The sequence below is a fragment of the Thermobia domestica genome, chromosome 3 (assembly GCF_964235325.1).
Source record: "Thermobia domestica chromosome 3, izTheDome1.hap1.1, whole genome shotgun sequence".
NCBI classification, from domain to species: Eukaryota; Metazoa; Arthropoda; class Insecta; order Zygentoma; family Lepismatidae; genus Thermobia; species Thermobia domestica.
Window position 1 is genome coordinate 117,853,425 of NC_137456.1, and position 22,881 is coordinate 117,876,305.

Consider the following 22,881-nt stretch of genomic DNA (forward strand, 5'->3'; position numbering starts at 1 on the left):
AGTTCCATTTCCAAATCGAAGAAAAATCCACTGGAAATTAGACGGGACTCAACGCTCGTTTTACTAATTGTTTTATATGGAAACCTTTCAAAGCGTGTATCATGACAACCAGTTATCATAAAAAGATGTAGTTTTCACGTATGTGTTCGTAATTCTTTTCTCTACTTCGTAAAGTGAGCAGTTAATGTGCTAATACAATATTTCTAATAAGCGCCTCTGCTATTGTCAAGATTCGCAGTAGCGCGAGAAGTCAGCGTGCAGAACTGCTTGTCGCGAATTGTCAACACCGCTCAAAGCCAATTGGACGCCGCGTAAAGCCAACTCAAGGCCATGCCGCTTCTCATCTGAAATCTGTTGTAAATTAAAAAAAAAAAAAAAAAGGAAATTATTGTATTTTACACATTTTCTTCAATATATAAGTAAAGTAGAGAAAAAAGGTAAGTACATTCTTACAGTTAACTGTCAAATTTCTTGGATAAGCGTTTGTTACTTACATCTACCACTTTAAAGTAATTACAATACTGCATTTAATTAATGCATCACGTGATAATGCCTTCACTAGAAATGTTAATGTTCAGAAGGAACTCCATTTGAACCAACGCAAGATATTTAATATTGTATTCTATGCAGTGGTATACTTAAAGAGATGGCTTCGTGGCTTAAGTACTCATCGAAATTTCATCGCAACGTTTATTGTTTTATATATATTGCAGAACTTTCACTTTCCAGGAATAAAGTTAGCAAAGCCCCTTCCGAAACAAGCAAATCCCCTTAAAACAAAATCGTAAATACTCCACTGATTCTATGAAATGGAAAATTCAACTAAAATTACATACAAATGTTATTATATCATCATGTACGATTGCATTTGGTAAATTTATACATGTGTTATCAGACTTATATTCTACAAGCTATTATAGACAAAGCCCCATGTATTTAAAAATAAACAGCTACTCTGAATAACTCCTGAGAGTATATACCTAAATTAAACAAGTTATCACTAATAGAAATACTTAATTCTACACTGAAACTTCTTACTCTGTGTTAAGAAAATCATTTTATAACATATTTGCATCGAAAGATACTTTCAATGCTAAAACTAAACTCCCAGAGGCGAGCCATCGCACCTTCCCAGGTTTCTTTAATAATAGAATGAACTTCTTCCTGACTTTCCTGCCATTACACTACAACTATCATACGTCTGTGCTATTAATTTATTTGAATCGATTTCCCACGCTTTCAGAACGTTTAGCAAAACTTTAGTAAGACCTTGCGCTGTTCTGTCTTTTGATACGTCAAAGAAGCCAACAAATCTCCCTTCTATGTTTTCAGTTTCAACATTTGCATAACGAAAGATTACACTCAGTTGACTTTTGGTTGACACATCAGTTGTGTCATCGGCTTGAAGAGAAAAAGAGGAGTATTTTGTATCTCTTTCAGTATATTTGCAAGTTGTAGGACCATTATACCTTTTAGACCAAGTTTCTGTTAAGCCTTTTTCTTTTCTTTCTTTCTTTTTTCTTTTTTTTTTTCAAAGGAAAGTAAACAACCACTATTTCTGAGGCTTGAAATTTGTGTTGCGTATGTCTTCTGCAAATGATTTTTTTCTGACGTTCGTACGCTTGTAAAAGATTCTTTTTCACTTAATACAAAAACAAACATCATACAAACTCTCTCTGGAATATTGAAGGATTGAAGTCCATTTTATCCAGTGTATACCTGAGGGTCAAGGGAAGGTGGGGCTATAGCCCTTGGATCTCCCCTTAAATGGAAACATGGGGCAGGTAACACCTCGTTCGATAGATCTTTAAAAACTAAAAAGCGATGTGGCAAAAGATTTTCATATCGATTACCATATTCAAAATGGCCGCGAAGATACGTTACCTGTATCAGATAAACGTCCAGTAGCACTAATGTGATAATGGTTGAACATAAATAAAACAAACAAAAGCTCAAATAGGAAAGCCATGGGGCACATCAAATTGTGGTGCCCCCAGGGCTGCCTTTTATGAGGGCCCAGGGACCAACTTTAACATTTTAAATGAAAACATGGGGGAGTGATACCTCGTTCGATAGATCTTCAAACACTAAACAGACTTGTGACAAAATATTGTTCATATAGGTCACCGTTTTCAAAATGGCCGCCAAGACATGGTAGCTGTATCAGAATACGTCCAGTACTACTGATAACGGATGAACGGAATAAAACTCCTTTAGAAAACCACAGAGGGTGTTTATCATTCCAGGGCTCGAAAATGTTCCAGCAGGGGAGAAAATGATTAGAATAAAAGTGCTATAATGCAAAGGAGGAAATCTAGTTCCTAGAAAACCATCGTTCCAACGTCCTCCGTAAGTGGATGAAGTGGGATGGGAAGGACCGGTGAAATTGCAAATGAGAACCTTAGTTTTTGCAAATTGTATCTACACAACAAAATTATCTGAAATATGTTTTCATAACAGATGAATATAATGTAATACAGATGTCTGTAATGGGAAAAAGTAGGTAAAATTATTGTTAAATGGTACCTTCCATTTTGCTTGCAGGCAATGATTTGTGCAAAAATGAATTAACTGAAATGCGAAACCAATTTGTCGAAAATGCAATTTTAGAACAATGTGTACAAACGTTGGTTTTGTTCAAAAGTCGTCTGCAGAATATTGGTTCATTACAGTACCAGTCACTTGTACACCCAAGTGTTTCAGACCACACATTTAGTGCACGTAAAAGTGGGATTCTCATTTGAAATTTTACCATTCATTTCCGCTTCACCCACTTACGGAGGGAGATCGGAAAGATAATTTTCTAAGAATTAGATTTCCTCTTTATCATTATGTCACTTAGACTTTAATAATCTTTTTGTCCGTTGGATTATTCTCGAGGCTTGGAATGATAAATACCCTCTTTGATTTCCTATACGAGTTTTATCCTGTTCATTTACCTCCAATCGTTTTCATATTAGTGGTACTGGACATTTTATCTGATACAGGCACCATGTCTTGGCGGCCATTTTGAACACGGTGACCTATATGAAAAATCTTTTGCCACAATACTTTTTAGTTTTTAAAGATCTATTGAACGATACATGTCTTGACCTATGTTTTTTTTTCCATTGACAATTTTGAAGTTGGGCCCTGGCCCCCATGAAAGGCGGTCATGGGGGTCACCACGACATCATTCGATGTGCTTTATGTCATTTACCTTTTTCACTTTTTGTTCCGTTCATTTATCTCCAGCCACTTTCATATTAGTGGTACTAGACGCTTAATCTGATAGAGGCGTCATGTCTTAGCGGCCATTTTGAATACGGCAACCGATATGAAAAATCTTTTGAGACAACTCTGTTTAGTGTTTGGAGATCTATCGAACGATGTATCACTCAGCCCATGTTTTCATTTAAAATTTTAAATTTGGGCCCTGGGCCCTCATGAAAAGCGGCCCTGGTGGAACCGCGACAACACCATTCGATGTGCCTCATGGCTTTCCTATTTGAGCTTTTGTTTGGTTCATTTATGTTCAGACGTTTTCATATTAGTGCTACTGCACGTTTATTTGATACAGGTAACATTTCTTGGCGGTCATTTTGAATACGGTGGCCGATATGAAAAATCTTTTGCCACATCGCTTTTAGTTTTTAAAGATCTACCGAACGAGGTGTCACTGGCCCCATGTTTTCATTTAAAATTTTAAAATTGGGCCCAGGGCCCCCTTGAAGAGCGGCCCTGGGGAGGCACCGCGACATCACCATTCGATTTGCCCCATGGTATTTCCTATTTGAGTTTTCGTTCAGTTCATTTATGTTCACCCGTTTTCAAGATATTTCCGTGTAAAGATTAAAATGGGCCACCCTGTATATATAAAATAAAAGTCAAATTTTGACCAAAGCATATACTATTTAATAAAAATATTGTTACATTTTCCGCAAAGTATCTTCACCTTCATCAGACACATTCTCACAGACTCAAGTATGTGTCTGATGAAGGCAAAATTACTTTGCCGAAACTGTAACCATAATATTTATTAAATAGTATATGCTTTAGTCAGAATTTGTCTTTTAGTTTGTACAAGAATTTCCAAAGCTAAAATAAATTGTACTACAATATATATATATATATATATATATATATATATATATATATATATATATATATATATATATATATATATATATATATATATATATATATTTCAATCAAAACAAATCTGAGTTCTTGAGAGACATCTATTGTATCTGTATTTGTAATTCACTTTACCTTTTTTCATATAACTATTTCTCCCATTTTCTATTGTCTCTCCATTTTTATATTGAAAAATCTTTCTATTAGCTTGTCCTTCAGTTTTAATTGATTTTAGAAGGAACTAACAAGAACAAATATATCATTTTGTTCTGTAAGCTTGTATTTATCTGTTTTTCTATTCTCGTTCATTTTTTTGTTTATTTATTTTAAACTAGCATATATTGCCGCTTCGTTGGGCGAAATAAATAATTTAAACGCATATCTTTGTGTCTCATATATTTTATTCCATTTTTCTTACCTTTTTATATTTAGATCTTATGATACAAAAATCATATAATACGATGTTTTGGATTGATAATAACTTACATTTTATGCTGAAGTATGATGTCATCCCCCCTTCACCCCCAAGTGTCACCCCTCTTCATTCCCATCCCCCAGCGACTAATAGGAAACTAATTACATTTTACAGCCGCATCCTGCGCTGTTTTAAACGGGATCGGAAGTATCACCGGCCATCTCAGCGACCCCGGAAACTATGGATTCGACACTAATATGGGTTATTTTTGATCAGGTTTGGACTTAAACAGCATCCGAAATGTCACTGTTCATCTCGGCGACCGCAGGAACTTATAGATTCAACACTAATATTGGTCATTTTTGACAATTTATATATATATTTCCCTCTTCCTTATGTTGCGGGCCATGGCATCAGAAGTGTCATCGTTCATCTCAGCGACCTAAAAAAGATGTGGATTCACCAATAATATCGGTCATTTTCGATTATTATTAAATATCTCTTCCTCCTTTCTCTCAAGTTGCGGGTTTGAATTTGGATTAAAACGGGATCGAAAGTATCACTGTTCATCTAAGGTACCCTAAAACTATAAAATTCGACCCTGATAGTTTCCATTTTCGTACATTTTTATATATCTTTTCTCCCCCTCCCTCAAGTGGTGGGGCTGATTTTGGATTTAAACCCGATCGGAAATTTCACTGTTCATCTGAATGATCCCGAAAACTATGGATCCGATCACTATTGATTTTCGATCACTATATATATAGCTCCCCGTCCCCCTCCTCCGTGCTGCGGCACACGGCATCAGAATTGTCACTGATAATCTCAGCTACTCCTAAAACTATGGATTCGACACTAATATTAGTCATTTTCGATCATTTTTAAATGTTTATTCCCCTCCCCTACGTTGTACCCTCCCCTTCCCGAACTATCAGGGCTGAAATTGGATTGAAACAACCTTAGAAGTGTCACTGTTTCTCTCATCGACCCCAAAAACTATGGATTCAATACTAATATCGGTCATTTTTGATCATTTTTAAATTTATCTCCCCTCTTCCTTCCCTGCGTTTAATCGTCATAGTGAATAGCCTAAAGTAATCCCTCCCCGTAATCTCATGTAATTTGATTGAGATCTGTCGGGTGGTACAAGAGGATGAAGTCACAAAGACAGTCATTTTTATTTTATTTTTTACATATATCTCCCCCTCCTCTTCCCCAGGTTGGCTTGTTAAAGTGAAACGATAAAAAACACGAGGTCCGACCTTCATATATTTTGAAAATTTGATCGAGATTGGTTGGGTGGTTCAAAAGTTATTAGGTTTTATTAGTTTTTATTTGTACGTCCTCCTCCCCTCCCCTCCCCAAGGATCTACCGTTAAGGTGAAATTACAAAAATGTTTCCAGATCCGAAGCTCATGTATTTGGAAAATGTGATTGAGATTGGTCGGATAGTTCGAGTTATTTAGTTACAAAACTAGTCAGTTTCAGTCTGATATAAATTGATATACCCCTTCTTCTCTACCCCTAAGTTGTTCCGTCAAATTTAAATCATAAAAACGATCCCAGGCCTGAACCTCATCATTGTTGAAAATTTGATCAAGATCGGAAGAGTGGTTTAGGAGTTATGAAGTTTTATTTATTTTTATACCCCCTCCCCTCCGTCATCCCTGAGTTCTACCATCAAAGTGAATAGCCTAAAACCAGCCCAGCCTCGAACGTCATGCATGGTACAAATTTGATCGAGATCGGTCGGGCAGTTCAGGAGATTTAGAGTCTCAAACATAGTGAATTTTAATTTTATATACAACAAACAGAAATCTAATTTCAGTCTCATTCCTTGTTTATAAGATTATGTGCTGTATACATCATGTGTATATTTCAGATTCTATGCATACTGTGTTAAAAACAGAATGCTTGTAATGTTATGTAACCAATTTGTTAACATACACACTTTCACCGGACAATGCGGATATCAGAAAAGTGACATTATTTCGTGTCATCTTTTTGAATCAAGGTTAGAAGGATTTGGTTAATTAAGATCCTTTAAGATCTAGTACATACGTGGGTAAAAATCAGCCCGAGTACTGAAACAATATTTCTAGAATATCAGCAGTTTAGGTCATATAAAATCTTTAGTTTATTTTCTGGTGAGGAGAGAAATATACCAAGAGTTGGAGAAAGAAGGACTTCGCAAGTAGGGGAGCAAAATTCTAAATTAATCGTACTTGTCAGTGAGTCTCCGAACAACGTTCGATAAGTCAATAGCATCAGTAAGTAGTAGAAACATGTATTGGAGGTAACTCGTCGTTTAACTCTAAAAAGCGACAAAGACATCATCGTTCGAGAGCAATAATTGATACATCTTCATGACAGACCACGATTAGGATTCATCAGTCTATCATTCCTTTAAATATTACAACGGGAACTAGAGGCACTAAGAAATACGACCACATTCTGTTTTCTGGAAGTACGGATTCCATTGCTTGGGCTGAAAGTCTTCCAGTCAACAATCAAGGTATGTGTCACAACCAAATGGTGTGCTAACACGATTCTTATACATGACATACACAGAATAATCTCACACTGAATTCACATTACATGAACAACATCTATCACACCAGGTTAAATAAATTGTTAAAAATACACAGATTCAAACTTCACATCTTGCTTATTTCTGATTGGGGTCTGGTTGGCCTTTAGTCAATACAGCCAGTGGTGAATCATCCGCTTTACTTCTCGCAATATGCACAATTTAGGAGTATCATTATTCAAAGTTAGTTCAGATGCTAACTAGTAGAATCTGGGGAACCCTGAGTGCTCTACATGTTACGTTCTGTTGCAACCCAGGTTCGCAATATATATATATATATATATATATATATATATATATATATATATATATATATATATATATATATATATATATATATATATATATATATATATATATATATATATACAGAGTCTTCCAAAAGTCCTGCAAAAAAGTAAAAAGCTGTCACTTTGAATGAATGTACTACTTACAATTTTGTATTTTGTTTGTAGTGTTTAGTGGAAATGTTAAAATTTTTGTTGGCAACAATGACCAGATGTAAACGTTGGTCATAACCGCAAATCACGTGACAAAGATGGCGTCTACTCGAGAAAGCGCAGTGTGTGGCGTGGTTTTGTGAATTAAAATCTAGTGTTTTGGTGAGAAGAAAATTCCGACAAAAATATCAGAAACAACCACCTGCAGGTTCAAGTATCAAGAGATGGTACGATAAGTTCCTAGCTACCGGAAGTGTCTTGGACTTGCCTCGTAGCGGAAGGCCAACAACCAGTGATGATGTGATTCAGTCCGTGCAGGAAAGCGTGTTGCGAAGTCCAAAGAAATTGTTGAAACGCAGGTCCTTGGAGCTGCGAGTGCCAATGACAACGCTACACAATATCGTTCGTAAGAAAATGATACGGAAGTTTACAAGCAAAAAGCGAAAGATGTTCAGGACCTCCGATAGAAGATACGTGATGTGATTGGGAGTATTAGGGATGAAGCATGTCGACATGCTATTCTTGGATTCCCGAAAAGACTTCAGCAATGTTTGGTGACGTAAATGGTGCTCAGTTGGAGGTTTGGCGTTGAAAAAATGCTTGGAAACAAAATTTCAGACTTTCTTACAAGAGTCCACTAAAAGTTTTGTACAAATATAATAAATGGCTACAAAGTCACAGCTTTTTACTTTTTTGCAGGACTTTTGGAAGACTCTGTATATATATATATATATATATATATATATATATATATATATGTACACCAGATTCTTAAAAGTAGTACTCGATATTTTTCATAACAGCTTGTTCTAGAGATGAAGGGACAATTTTATCAACCTCTTCCGGAATTTGAAAAAGATTCTGGCAAAGGATTGCCTGTGTATGTGTCACTGCAATAATAAGATAATATGGAGATGTGCTTTGTATCTCACTTAGAATGAGTGTAGTGACTACCAGTTACTCAGCAAGCGTCCCTTCACATATCGTTTTGTATTGATACTGCCAAACTAAGAAAATTTGGAGGTGAGATGTCACTGATCGCACTAAAATCATTTTCCTGTTTATTTACGTAAATTAGCTCATTTCTTGGAGTTTATACACCATTATGGAAACTTGGTATTGAAGATAAATAAGTTATATTCATCGATTTTTTAAAATTAACCTCCCACGTTATGCTGTGAGGCTAAGGGAGACAGTGATTGTAATAATGAACGAAATATTGGAACGAAAAAAATGGGAATAAACGGAAGAATCCTAAGAAAACCCAAGCATACTGTGTTTATCCACCGCATGTTGCAGTTGAGATTCACTTTACAAAGTTAAGAGATTTTTCTTAAATACTATCATACATTTCATACATCGTTTCTTCATCTGTTTGAAGAGGAGATAGTGGATGATGTGGATAATGAATATGTTATACGTAGATGGTACTTTATTATTTCTATTTGTGATTGTAGGCTCATCTGACAGAAATTTCTATTCTTTAATTTCTCGCAGCAAAAGTTCTATCATCGTCATCCTGGCTCGCAGAACATCAAACATTACACCACTTTCCATCACATAGCATATCCTACTGCATTTCTCTGAGGTAGGAAAGTAAAAGTTAAATGACAAAATAGTTCTAATATTATACATAACTTTAAGTAAATATTCTGCGAAACTAAATATTAAAATATAGATTTTACTTTTCATCTTATAATTAAAATCATATTTTAACACTTTCGATCCTAAGCCCGAGTCAGACTCGGGTGGCTGTTTATTCCGAAACGCCAAAGCCCGAGTCCAACTCACTTTTTACGTAATAGCCCCTATGTAACTTACTATGGGTTCCGGTTGGTTGTCGGCCGTGTTAAATACTTACTGAGACTCAGTTCTGGAAGAAATACTATTCACCTGACAACCAGTGAAGAGTAAACGAACTTTTCCAGCTTGATTGTTGTGATTAACTTTCTTCGTTTGACTGCAACACGCTCGATAATATAGTGGAATATTTTGTTTAGAAAACTATTTAAGGTTGGTGTTCTCAATGCTATGCTAAATGCTGCTTGAATAGTGCGGAATTGCCAGATAGTGTTGAGTGTTTACTGATTCCAAATAATAAAAGGAGTAATTTGCTTAGATACTTACTGGAGAACTTATAATATGTAACGTTTCGATCCTTACCGCGATTCCGCTTCTCGAACTGCAACGCTAGAATCTAGGAATTTTCTTATTTGCGACTACTACAGTAAACGTACATATTTGGCAACAATGCATTATGGAGTTCTGCACAAGTTTCGTCTTAAAATCTATTTCCTTAAATGTAAATTAATATTTAAATAAAATATGAAACATAACACGAGAAACGATCGAAAAATATATCTATTTCGTGATGAGATTGTTACTTTAAAATACTTTACACATGCAAATAATCTTTCATAAAACGGAGCACTTTTAGTAAGATCTACCAGCAAGTGCCATCTTGTGTGCTCATTGTAAAACGAATCAAATATTTTCTTTTATTTGCTACATTTTCGATATCAGGAGAGACAACCAAATGAATCAGTGTCTTGTGCTGTAGTTGAAACAACACTATTTTATAGTACAATATTTATAATATGTAACGTTTCGTTGTGCAGTAGTTAAGGAAATGAACTAAAATATGCCCTGACTTCCGGGTGGTGATCTACCTTAATTTTGTAGAAGTTGTCTTGTTTGATGCAAGTAAAATGAATATAGAAGAACTATCAAGGATTTTTAGAAGAGTACAGTTTAAATCCCGTTCGGAAGGTGAAATTGACGATTCAGATTTAGATCCTGATTTCGAAATTTAAAAAGCAGGTGAGTACATGAGTTCCATGCTGTGGAAAATCAGCGCCCGGGGCGGGAGTGTACGACGGCACCCTCATCCTCGTACATATGAATGAAGTCGACAGACCAGCCGCAAAGCGCCACCATAGTTGGTTGGAAGCGAGAAAATTTTCAAAAATAAACACTGATTTTTCTTGATTTTGAGCACTTATTACTTTTTCCTTCCATCTTATATATATATCCTCACAATAACGGAACTCAGCGGTCAGTTCCCGCAGATTTCCCGCTCTTTATTACACACCATTGTCACTGTTCGCACTTCATACGCAGCGGAAGTATTATTTTTCTATTGTAATTTTTTTCGTCTGTTCAAAAAGTATATATTTCAAACAGCAGTGTAACGAACTACCTTTTTTTACATCACCAAATTATATATTCATAATAAAATTTAAGGTCCAAATACTTGTTTGCAATGTTTCTAGTGCGTCTATTATTAGTTAGCAATGTGCTATAATTTTTTTAAAAAAAGGCCTAAAAATTCCAGGATACTGGAATAAACAAGGCCATATTAGCCCAGGATCGAAAGTGTTAATATTTAAAGTAATAAAACGTTGATCTATAAAAGCACTAATTATAATTTTTATTGTTCCAGGTGACAATTTGATAACCAGTTTTTAAATCAGCAAATTTTATATTCGAATTTGATGTTCATTTTAACAGCAATTATAAAATATTCTTATGGAAAGGGTTAATGGAAAATGAGTAATAAAGCAGTAAAGCTAAAGACTACAGTACGCTATGAGAATTAACTGCGTAAAATTTATGGAAGCATATATTGATTCGTTTCGAGCACCATGGTAAGTGAGGAAAGGTAAGTTAAAATGCGCATGAAAAACTAATGGAAATCAAAAGACAAAATAGCCTGGATCAGAGATGCTTACATTATTGTTGTAGTAATAGCCTAAATAGCCTTTTATGTCACATTATAGTACGGAAGTCATGGTTGCGCCCTTCTCTAGTGTTTTTGTTTTCATACATCACTATCAGGTAGTAATTAAAATTTTATCCTGTAAAAGTTCCGCTACTTATGGTTTCACAGCAGTTCATACATCCATTTTGGCAGCATATCCGTCACGAGAAATCGTACAATAAATATTTCCGTATCGTCTTATCTCTCTTCTTTTAAAATGTTATTCCCTTCTCTAGTTTAGGGCAGCAGACGTGTGAGACAATACGTTCAATAAGGAGACATGACACGATATTTGTGAGCAAATCTTAGTAGTGTCTTACAGAATACAACTTTCGACATGAAAATCTGTGCCGTAACTAAAAAAGAAAAAAATACAAAACTTAGTTTAAAATATATTTTATATAATATTATACATTTCCATATATGTATATGGTAGTACAGAATATATATATATATATATATATATATATATATATATATATATATATATATATATATATATATATATATATATATATATATATATATACATATACAGACAAATATTTTACAAAAAGCATATTTGAAGAGTATCTTGTACGTGATATACAATGTTCATTACATACACTTGGATTTCGAAATACCTTCTAGTTGTAATAGAAGAAATTACTCTTAAAGATACTAATATACATATATTTATATATATACTCTGAATATATTCCTACAAATAATACCTGTACGTCCGAACGTGGCCTTTTCTTTTTAATCAATGCCACTTAACAACAAACGATGTAGCTAGCTTTATAGATGCTTGCTGTTCATGATAACAATGAAATAATATTCAGGTTTTCCTCCATTTGCCTAAGAAGTAACCAATTTCTTCCTACTAATACGAATAAATTCTGATTACAGATAAGTATCCCAACAATGTACAAATATATGGAATTAATTACCGAAATAGTTTGAATAGCAAGTTAGGATGCAACTATGTACCCTGTATATTATACGAAGATAATTTGTAGTTGATTGGTTGATTAGCGCTTAATATGCATTCACATCAAAAAGGTTGATTTACAGCTTAAGATGACTTCCAAATCAGGTGAATTTCCAGCGGGAATCGAATACGAGTCTCCTACAAATATCGAAAACCACTTACAATTTAGCCATCAAGCTCATGAATCAAGATAAAGATTTTGCTTATATCGAAATGCCTTTCTGTAGCGTCCAAAAGCTATGTAGTTTTATAAAATGCTGATACAACTAAAGGGTGCCCGGGAAATAAGGACGAATTTGAATTTCGCACCATTTTGTCATATGACGGTTGGCAGCCGTGGTTTTACCATGTTTGTTATCCTCTATCCTTCCGATTAGTAGCCTGTGTGGTGAGCATTGTTGGTTGGTGTTTATTTCGGCATGGAGCTTTTGACAACAAAGCAACGCATCCAAGTGATTAAAAGTTGTTACAAAAACAAGGAAAGCCCCACGGCAACCGTTTGAGATTTGCATGTGACACTTGGATACAATGTTGCTCCTACTGAATCATCAGTTCGGAAGTTGGTCCTGAAGTATGAGACCACAGGGTCAGTGTTAAATGTTAAGCAAACTGGAAGACCGTGTTTTGTTCGAACGGAAGAAAACATTGCTGTCGTGAATGACAGTGTGACCGTAAGCCCCATGAAATCAGTTCGCCGACGAGCTCGACAATTGAATTTATCACCAAGTTCACTGCATGAAATCTTGTCGAAAAATCTGAGAATACATGCATACAAGATTTAACTTACACAAGAGTTGAGGCCTACAGATCATGGGGACATCGATTTGCTCAATGGGTATTGGCTCGACAAGCGGACAACGAGAACTTCACGACAAGAATAATTTTCTCAGATGAGGCACACTTCTATCTCAGTGGGTACGTCAATAAGCAGAACTGCAGAATTTGGGGGTATTGTCTGCACCACAGACAATACAACTGAAGGATGAAATTAAGAGGGTTATTAACGGCATCACACCAGATGTTTGTGAATGCGTCATCGGTAATTTCAATGAACGCATTGGTCATTGCCTTGGGTGGTCATATGCCGGATACAATTTTTCATACATAAATGTGAGAACATTAATACATAAATGTGTATTAATTGGAAGAAGTTACTCAATGCGTTTATAAAAAAATTTCTAATATATTTTATATTAGTTTTATAGCACTTTAATATTCGTCCCTATTTCCCGGACACCGTATATAATTATTGTACGAAACTCCATTCCTTACAACAATCTTCCGAATGGAAATTAATAATTCGTTTTGCTTATTAGTATATATTTTATTCTTTCAATTCAGACTAATTTTAAATATGGTTTAATGTTTCGCAAATATATTTTATTGTTGTTCATGAACAGCACCAGGAAATATCTGAAATAGAATTTTTTATTTTATATGTAATATATGAAACATACGTACATTAATATTATGCAGAGAAATTGTAAAGTGGTTCGTCATATTTACAAACTTTTACCAGTCCATTGTTCATTTTACGAAACTACAGTCCATGAACATTCTTTATTTTTAAAATTCCATGAAAGTAATTCTTTTAAGATTTAAACCTGAAATAAAAAAATATAGAAAAATCTTTGTGATTTCTATTAGTTGAAAGTTAAAAAATCTATTATTATCTAGCATTTTTTGAATAAAAGTATGAAATTCAAGGAAATGTAAGGAATTAGAAAGAGTTGGTTATAAAAAGTTGATATGCCAAAACTTTAAAATACATATATATCTATATTTAATTTAATACTTTTATTGGATAAAAATTTAAGTTCATTTCCTAACATCCACATTTCATTCATTTAAATGTATGTAAATTTCAGTCATTTATAATTGGTGTTTTGATCATAGTTCACTAAATTTTAAATCTATCTACAATAGAAAGAGAGATATTGAATTATTAAGAACCAAATTATTATTCTGTAACTTAGTTCCTTCCCATACTGCGAAGTGAATATAATTTAATATTTGATAAAATGAAATGTTACTATATTCAAAAGACAGTTCCACTTTCGACATGATGTTTTAATATGCATATTTTTTTCCCGAGAAACAAGATTAGTAATAATTTATATCAGAATAAGTTAATAAAAGTATTCACAAGAACTTTCTCTACATGTTAGTAAACAAATGTTCCTTAAATCTAGTATTATTTGAAACGCGATAAATTGAGATGATATTTTCGAAGTGAAATGGTTATAATTTTAACCTTATGTAAATTAGATGTTCGCTTATTCCTTGCCTGAGTTTTCAAAAGCAATTGTAAAATTATATGTGAAGTATCTATTGAGGAAGCAGCTACAATAGCATAAAGCTAACAATACTTTCGTCTTATTTTAAACAATTTTATTCTGTTTATTATATCAAACATGGCAAAGGAATTTTCAAGTACTCATATCGCTTTACATCTGAAACACTGCCAAAGTGATTACAAAACTCTTGTTATTACAAATTATTCTAGTTGTTAAGAAAATAAAAAAAGTCATATCTGGAGATTATCCAATTAAAATTCTAGGCCATTTAGCTTTCTATAAAACTGTACTACTAAAATTTAGATAAAAATTTAGAGAGTATTGAGCCAATATTACTAAGTTATTCCTCTGAAGAATATAATAAGTGTTTACAGATTGTTTACAGTAAAGAAATAAGGATATCACATGAACATTTTGATATTTCAATGTGCCCAAGATATATTTATAAATTGTACTTAATATGATAAGAGAATTATAGATTTTATTTATGAGAATTTATTAAGCTCTAGTGTGCTAATATTCCAAAATTGAATTTAGTATTATATATACCGAAATGTGAATTTTTGAAATAGCAAAATATACTCCAATTTTTCCGTAACATCACTTTAGACTATTATTTAATTCAGATTTCAATTCTTATAAGTAATTAATATTACTAAAATATTCTTCTGGAAATCGATTATGCTAACGTGTGAAATATGCTACGACAAAATTGAAAAATATTTTGAATATCTATACTTATATTACAAAATTATAAGTCTATTCACTATAGTTGCTGAGCACTAGAACATAAAATAATATAGATAAATGCTTGCTTACGTATGTGTGCTTCTTAGTACACCTTATACTCGTTATACAACATTCAAGTTGTATACATTAGGATAAAGATGCCGAATTAAAATAGAGTCAATTGATTATTCTCATATTTAAGCCTTTGTATGCAGTCTTAAAAGTAAATTAGCAGCAGGCACAGCATTTAATTGACTTCTGACCTACATGTTTGCAATTGGAAATTTCTTATTTGTAGTATGATTAGATCATTTTATTCCCTTCACGATTCTGTACAAATACTTAATATAGATGTTTTAATCATATACTCTGTACTGAGTTTACAAATATGTTTTAATATTAAATATACTTCGTAAGGTTGATATAGTTGAATGTAGATTAGAAATAAGGAAATATTAAATGATAATTTTTAACACTAAGTGTATACTTATTCATATTCACTTACTATACACCCATTTTCTCTTACTTTAGGCCTTGGAAACATAATGATCGTTCTTTTCCCTGAAGAAAAAAATTCAGATATGATTACCATGTTTCCAATTTTTCTTTCTCTGAAATGACTTGATTTACATTTAACTATCTACTTTCATAAATCTAAGTTCAGTAAATAACTAATACTTTTACGTTATTTACACATGAGGTAAATCAGTACAGAATCTTACAGTTTTTCTGGAACCACTTACAAATCAACATTTTAATCTTGAGAAGGATTATATACAAGTATACTTTATATACAGGCGCATACATTATCACTATACTTAGTTTCATACATGTAAGATTTTCAATCTGAAATTGTCATTTTACTATATTCATATTCAAAACTGCACATCAATGATATGAAACATTCATTGAACGATGCAAATACATCTTTCGCGAAATTATTGATTATTCTAGTGCTACATATGATTTCTAGCTATGTTTATATACATCATTTAACGCTGACAATATAAATAGAAGAATTTATTTATTATGTTAGGATATTACATCAAATTGTGTCCGATGCCCCCAAATATATCTTTCTAATTAACTGAAAATTTATTTGCAGAAAATATAATACAACCAATTCGAAGTATTACAAATAAATATATAATTAACTCTACTTTTGAATGCGTAAGAGTTATAATTATGCAACATCTCCAACATTAAATTCAATATTTAACTATCAATTTTATGAAACAAAATTCAAAAAATTAGACCCAATCGTATAATAATTATATATTTTAATGTTTAAAGAAATGCATCGTTAATTTGCGAAAGTACTGGTTTACATTTTTCTTATTTTAACGAACTTTGATAAAACAGTTTTAAAGCATACCTTGTTTATACTTTAATATCAGTCATAAAATATTTATACATAAATATTTGAGGAAAAACCACAATTTCCAGTTATTAATACTGTAGGTAGATTTCACAAGTTTGTAGTTAACAATAAAAATAAAACACTAATTGTTTTATACTCACAAATAAATATTTAAATAATGGTAGCTCATATGTGTAAATGTTATAATGGCAAAATGTTTTCAAAATTAAAAATAACATTGAAGTAAATATTTTATAAAATTGTGTATGACAATGTAAACATTATTTCTCCTCTAATAATTACATAATACAAGTTTCATGTTGAAGGTAATAAAATATTAATCTGTAAAAGCACTAGATTAATTTTTATAATTTTTAAAATTTGAAGTTGAAATTTGATAGTTTTAGAAACAACAGGGCTCTCTATTCCTATTTAATATTTTAATATCAATTATAAACAATTCATTTGCAAATGCTTAACGTTAAATATGCAATAAAACAAAATTAAATGTACGTTTCTAAATTCAGTTAAATACACTTAAAATTCAGTTAAAATTCTTGCATATGTTAGATTCGTGAAATGATAAAACCGGAGCTTAAGAAGATTATTTCCTTTCTTATACAAGTAAATTTTGAATTAAAATTGAGATCATATAAGCCTGTTAAAATTATTCTTCATAAATAATCCATTTTCCTTAAATTTAAATTAAATATAAGACGAATTAAATGATAAATATTAACTTGCTGATTATTGCAAAACATTGAAGGAATTACATTTTTGAATGTCGTCCGTTTACACAGTCGATAAAAGTTTAATTTTACACATGTATATTCATTTTACTACATTAGAAATATCAGAATTAATTATTATTTATGATTCACAATTTTAAATTGGGGTAACAGTTCTCATATACATAATACCAAAATGTAGTTATTAAATAAAATAGCATAATACATCTGTAATAAATATGTATTATATTCATTACAGCTTATTTAGACATATATTTGAAGAATTATTCAAGTTTCATATACAAATACTTTTCAGTGCTATACTTTAAAACCTTAGAAGCATTAAACATTAGAACAATGGTATATTTCAAATTTAAGAAAAGTGCCTTAAGCTTAAAGAATACAATTTTGATTTATAAATATTGTTGGAATATAGGAAGTAAGGCATTATCATTAAGATATGTGCTTCTTCACTTAGTATTAAAAACTGTTTTCTCTTAAAAATATTTTGTATTAAAACGAATGTTCAGAATCTTATGATTGTAATTTGCAATTACATTTTCTGGAATGAAAGCTCTTTACTAGGTTTGATGCAGAAGAAATTCGGCAATAAATAACTTTATCATTGATATTAATTTAAGGTAGAAGTAGAAAAATATGGAGACCTATGAATGCGCATATGAGCGCTTACAGACATGTATGAATATTAAACATAAAATATTCAGTATCGTTTCCTTTAGAAATATTTTATATTAATCTTTTCGTGCGAGAAACTTACTTAATTTCTATAAGCAAGTTTATTAGTATAAATATACATTGTGAACCTGCTTTAATTTGTAAAGATAATAAATTATAACAAAGTAAAATGTTTACTGAAAATATGTTTCATTCAACATTTGCATGGACTTATATTCTTTTCTACAGAGGTTGTCTCCAAAACTACAACAAAATAGTTTGAAAAATAATAAATAGACATTTAACATATTATATTTTCTTTTTATAAATACGATCGAACTATAATATTTTCTGAGAATTAAATAAATTGTCTACTTTAAAATTGAAAACTTAGAAACTTATCTCTCATACTAACAAACATTGAACATTTTAAAGGATATTGATATAAAGAAGGTTAGACTTTGAAAATAAAATTAAATATATCACATACGCACACAAGGTTTTGCAAGCCCATTAAAATATTACAGGTAAGTTAGTTAAAGACCAATTAGAATTGTTAGTATTATCATTATATCATATTTATTTTTTGGACATTATAGTGACAAAATTTCCTACATTTTATGTTTTATTCGATTTTCCTTCAATTCAGTAATTTACTAAACTACCATAGTGATATTTTCAATACGATAAGTGAATACAATAGAGACATATTATTGGAAATTTTAATTTGACTTCTTGCATACATTTTTACCTTATTATTCTTCCCTTAATTCAAATTTGTTTTCTTAAATTATAGGCTTGACTGTAGTACAAGTGTCTCAGAAAAATGATAGTACGTATGCAATTTATTCTGTATTTTAATTTTAATATTTAATTTAAATTAAAGAATAGCAACTGAATAGCTATGACAATTCTTTAGCAGGGGTTGCTATGTCTCAGAATATACATTTTGTTTCTTAACTTTCAAAAACTAATTGGTTTAGGAATTTTCCTTCTTTAGATATAAGTAAACAAAATATCATGTATCGTATTGTAATATTGTTTTATATCACCACTGAACAAACTATAATAAAAAGAATGATTTTTCTGTATTTTATTATTATAAATTTTTAGGAGAGGTAGTACCAAAAAGGGCACATATGTGAAAGAAATGAGAATCTTATTTTTGACACAATTTCTTCACAATAAGATTTAAAACGCTTTTCAATGATACTTGATTCTCTGAATCTGAAATATGAAATTATTATATTGTTCATAAATAATCAGGGCTTACAAAAGTTTGTATATTAAAATATTTACAAATAGTATGTATAGCAAACATTTTTTCTCGGTACTAGGAAATGTTCCATTAAATGCATGAATTTTTTTGTTTCTGCATACGTTTGAATACTCTGAAGTCTCATATGTGAATACTTTACATCTTACATATAGTAATGCTTAACGTTTACGATATAGTAGTTGGACAACCAAAGAACATAAAGCTCCATACCAATAGTTTATCATTTGGAATCACCCATCATCTCTGACTCCAGAAAATTGGACGGTCATAGTCGTACATAATGTTAGTTTTTTAATCTTCGAAAAATCTCGAACTTGCCAAACTTTGTCAAATCAGTCTTGATAATCTATTGATAAGAATCAATCCTTGCTTGAGACGGATTCTATTCTTTTTACAAAATATTGATTGATTAATACATAACACAATGACATAACGGAGTTAGTATGGTGTTCTTTGTTTTACCTACTATATATATACTTAATATATACTTCCCCATTCACAAAATATACGTATATTTAATTATATGTAACATCTAGTAAGTTAAAATATGCTTCTTTTGTCTCTGTTCCACCACACATGGGGTTCTGAAATGGAGTTTCTTGTTCGTACTTAGAGGGACTTCGCAAGTACCATCGGCTGTCCCTAGGTGGCATGGATGTTTGAAAGATGGATCTGAGCAGAAAGGTCACGGAACAAGACGTGATGCTGCGGAAACCTACAAAAAAAGGAAATGGAAGTTTGATCATTTGAAAAGAAAATACGCGAAACATATAAGTTGAATTGTCTGGCAGAAATGTTTGAGAAAAGTGTTAAAAGTTTTCCTAAAAGAATTTCAAGCTATAGCGTATCTGAAACTTTAATCTATATATATAAAAGAGAACGTACAAATCCTTTGTCCGCTCATCACGCTAATACGGCTGAACCAATTTCTTTTATTTTTGGGGGGTTATTAGGATTTGGACCCTAGATGGTTTTTATCATATCACTTTAATTTTCAATTACCAGTGTCTTGAGATAATTGACCATTCAGGTGTCCATTACGTACAAATCCTTTGTTAGTTCATCATAGGTATAAAAATAAACGTATTTATATGCAACCCGCATGACCGTGTCACTCGGCGGGTTAACATACATGACAGGCGTTATAATGGTTTTTATCATATCACTTGAAAGCGAAAAAGTAAAAATTATCTAAGTAACAAAGTTTATTGCGTTCGGGGGTGACCGCAGCGAAGCGGGGCGGGTTAACATAAATGACAGGCGATATAATGTTAACATTTACTGCAATCTTCTATGGTTTTTATCATATCACTTGAAAGCGAAAAAGTAAAAATTATCTAAGTAACAAAGTTTATTGCGTTCCGGGGTGACCGCAGCGAAGCGGGGTGAACGCTGCTAGTATTGTTATGCAATAATTATACATATAATTTGAAGAAAGAAATAATAATGTTCGTCAGAAAATGATTATTGATTCTCGAGTTTTTATAGCTCGTTATTGAACAGATCTTGAGTTCTATTTACAGATTCACGATTTAGTATTGAAAGACGACTGTATTCTCTCGTAGTTGGCGAATACAGCTAGCATCTTATTCTTATCATTTAGTAATGTTAATCAGATACAGAGGTACTCAATCTACCATACATGCATGTTAGATTAAAAATAATCATGTTAGACCCCCTCAAACACATATGATATTTGGTTTACATATATTAATTTAATTTGCAAGACGTTCAAACAGATTTTGCCTACTTCCCTTCACCATAATCTATTGGTTAAAGTAGAGCTTATTGGTTTAAATCACTACTGAACAACGTAACGAAAGATTGGATGTATAGTTGTCACACCAGATCCATAGAGAATAAAGTAATAAAATCGAGATTGACAAAACAAATCAAAACAAGATAATAAAGTTATTTTCATAATTGAAAATAAAATGGTTAGTTTTAAGTGGAACATTTGTTCTATTTTGTCGATAATGTATAGTGATTAACATTACTAAATGATAAGAATAAGATGATAGATATGTTGTCGAAACAACGAGAGAACATAGATCTGACAATGCTAGTGAAGCAGAAAACTTGCAAACTTCATCAATGGTTGTGGAATGTCTTTTGAAAAGAACAGAATAACAAATCAGAATGCCTTTGTGGAATTTTTCTTTCACTATTTTGCAAAATAACATCCTGGTATGACTATTTTTCTACTGAAAATAACATACAGGACTTTGCCGTTAATAAATTAAATATTTTCAAGCAAGAATCTTTCTCTTTCTCTGTTTTTTTCTCTCCCCTACTGTATAGTACTTCCCTTACTCTATTACTGTATAGTACAGTTATTGAGGCTATTTTAAAGTCTGCCATCTTAGATTCAGGGGCCGCGGTGGCTCAGTGGTAGAGCGTTCACCTCTGGTGCTCGGGGTCCCGTGCTTGATCCCAGCCCCCGTCAGGTTAACTTTGTGGTGGACAAACACCGTGTGCGTTGGTTTCCTCAGGGTTCTCCCGTTTCCTCCCACTTTCTTCATTCCACCATTTCATTCATTACTCATCATCACCGTCTCCTTTAGCCTAACCGGCATAATCGTGGGACGTAAAACTCAAAGATTTCATTTCATTTTTTCTTGGATTCAGACTCAAAATTTTTAATAAAAAGAGATCATGTAATACCCCTTTGGTATAACTTTTTATCACAAATACATATCTGACGTTATTTGCAACTTATTTTACATCATTTAATAGTTATTCCCCTTAAATATATGTTTATTAGCTTACAATTGTCTTTCCAAACTTACACAACATCTTTGCCTTATATTGTATACTGTAAATACATTCAATACTTTAGACCAGCGTTTCCCAACCTTTTTTCAACTTGCGGCACACTACGAGTGTTACTTGGATTCTCGCGGCACACTTATAAATATTATTTGTAAATATGAAACACAGTAGTATTGTTTCTTTGATCACTGATCTCCTTCGCACCGAGAAGAAAGCTCGAGCTTATTTTTCAATCTAATTTAAAAATAAAAAAAACAATTGCAATGAAATATTGGACTCAAGTTTTTAAAAATACTCTTTCTTTTTAAAAACTGTATCCAACCTTTTACTAAGAAAGAAGATCACTAAATAACGAACGAACAAACAAATCTCTTTTACTTTTAAAACACAAATATAGGTAATTTGTCGAAAGGATTGAATGATATTTTAAATTTTCAGGTTGCCAAATAGTCTGCAACAATAAAGAAGCAATAATGGTCATAACAATGACAACAAATACTTTTTTCAACATTAGAAACGTACAGAGTAGTAACACGGTATGAAACTTAAAATTGTAGATTCATAGTAGAGGTTCATAGTACCGGTAATGTGAAATACAAATATACATTTTCCCCTACGTTTTACAATTTGATTGCTATAAAATTAATAATTTTGTTTCGATTCCTCGCGGCACACCAGCGGCCCATTCACGGCACACCGGTTGGGAAACGCTGCTTTAGACACCGTTGGGGCACCATTTAATATTAA

At 32.1% G+C, this 22,881-nt stretch overlaps 1 protein-coding gene across 1 annotated transcript in view; it reads right to left on the reverse strand.

Moving 5' to 3' along the window:
• Positions 1-18,605: 18,605 nt before the first annotated feature.
• Positions 18,606-22,881, reverse strand: part of LOC145680683 (synaptotagmin-17-like) — a 734,886-nt gene continuing 730,610 nt past the window's right edge. Inside the window, exon 8 of the mRNA XM_081751574.1 lies at positions 18,606-20,077. Coding sequence (XP_081607700.1) covers positions 20,048-20,077 — 30 coding nt within the window. The 3' untranslated portion in view covers positions 18,606-20,047. The remainder of the gene's footprint in view (positions 20,078-22,881) is intronic.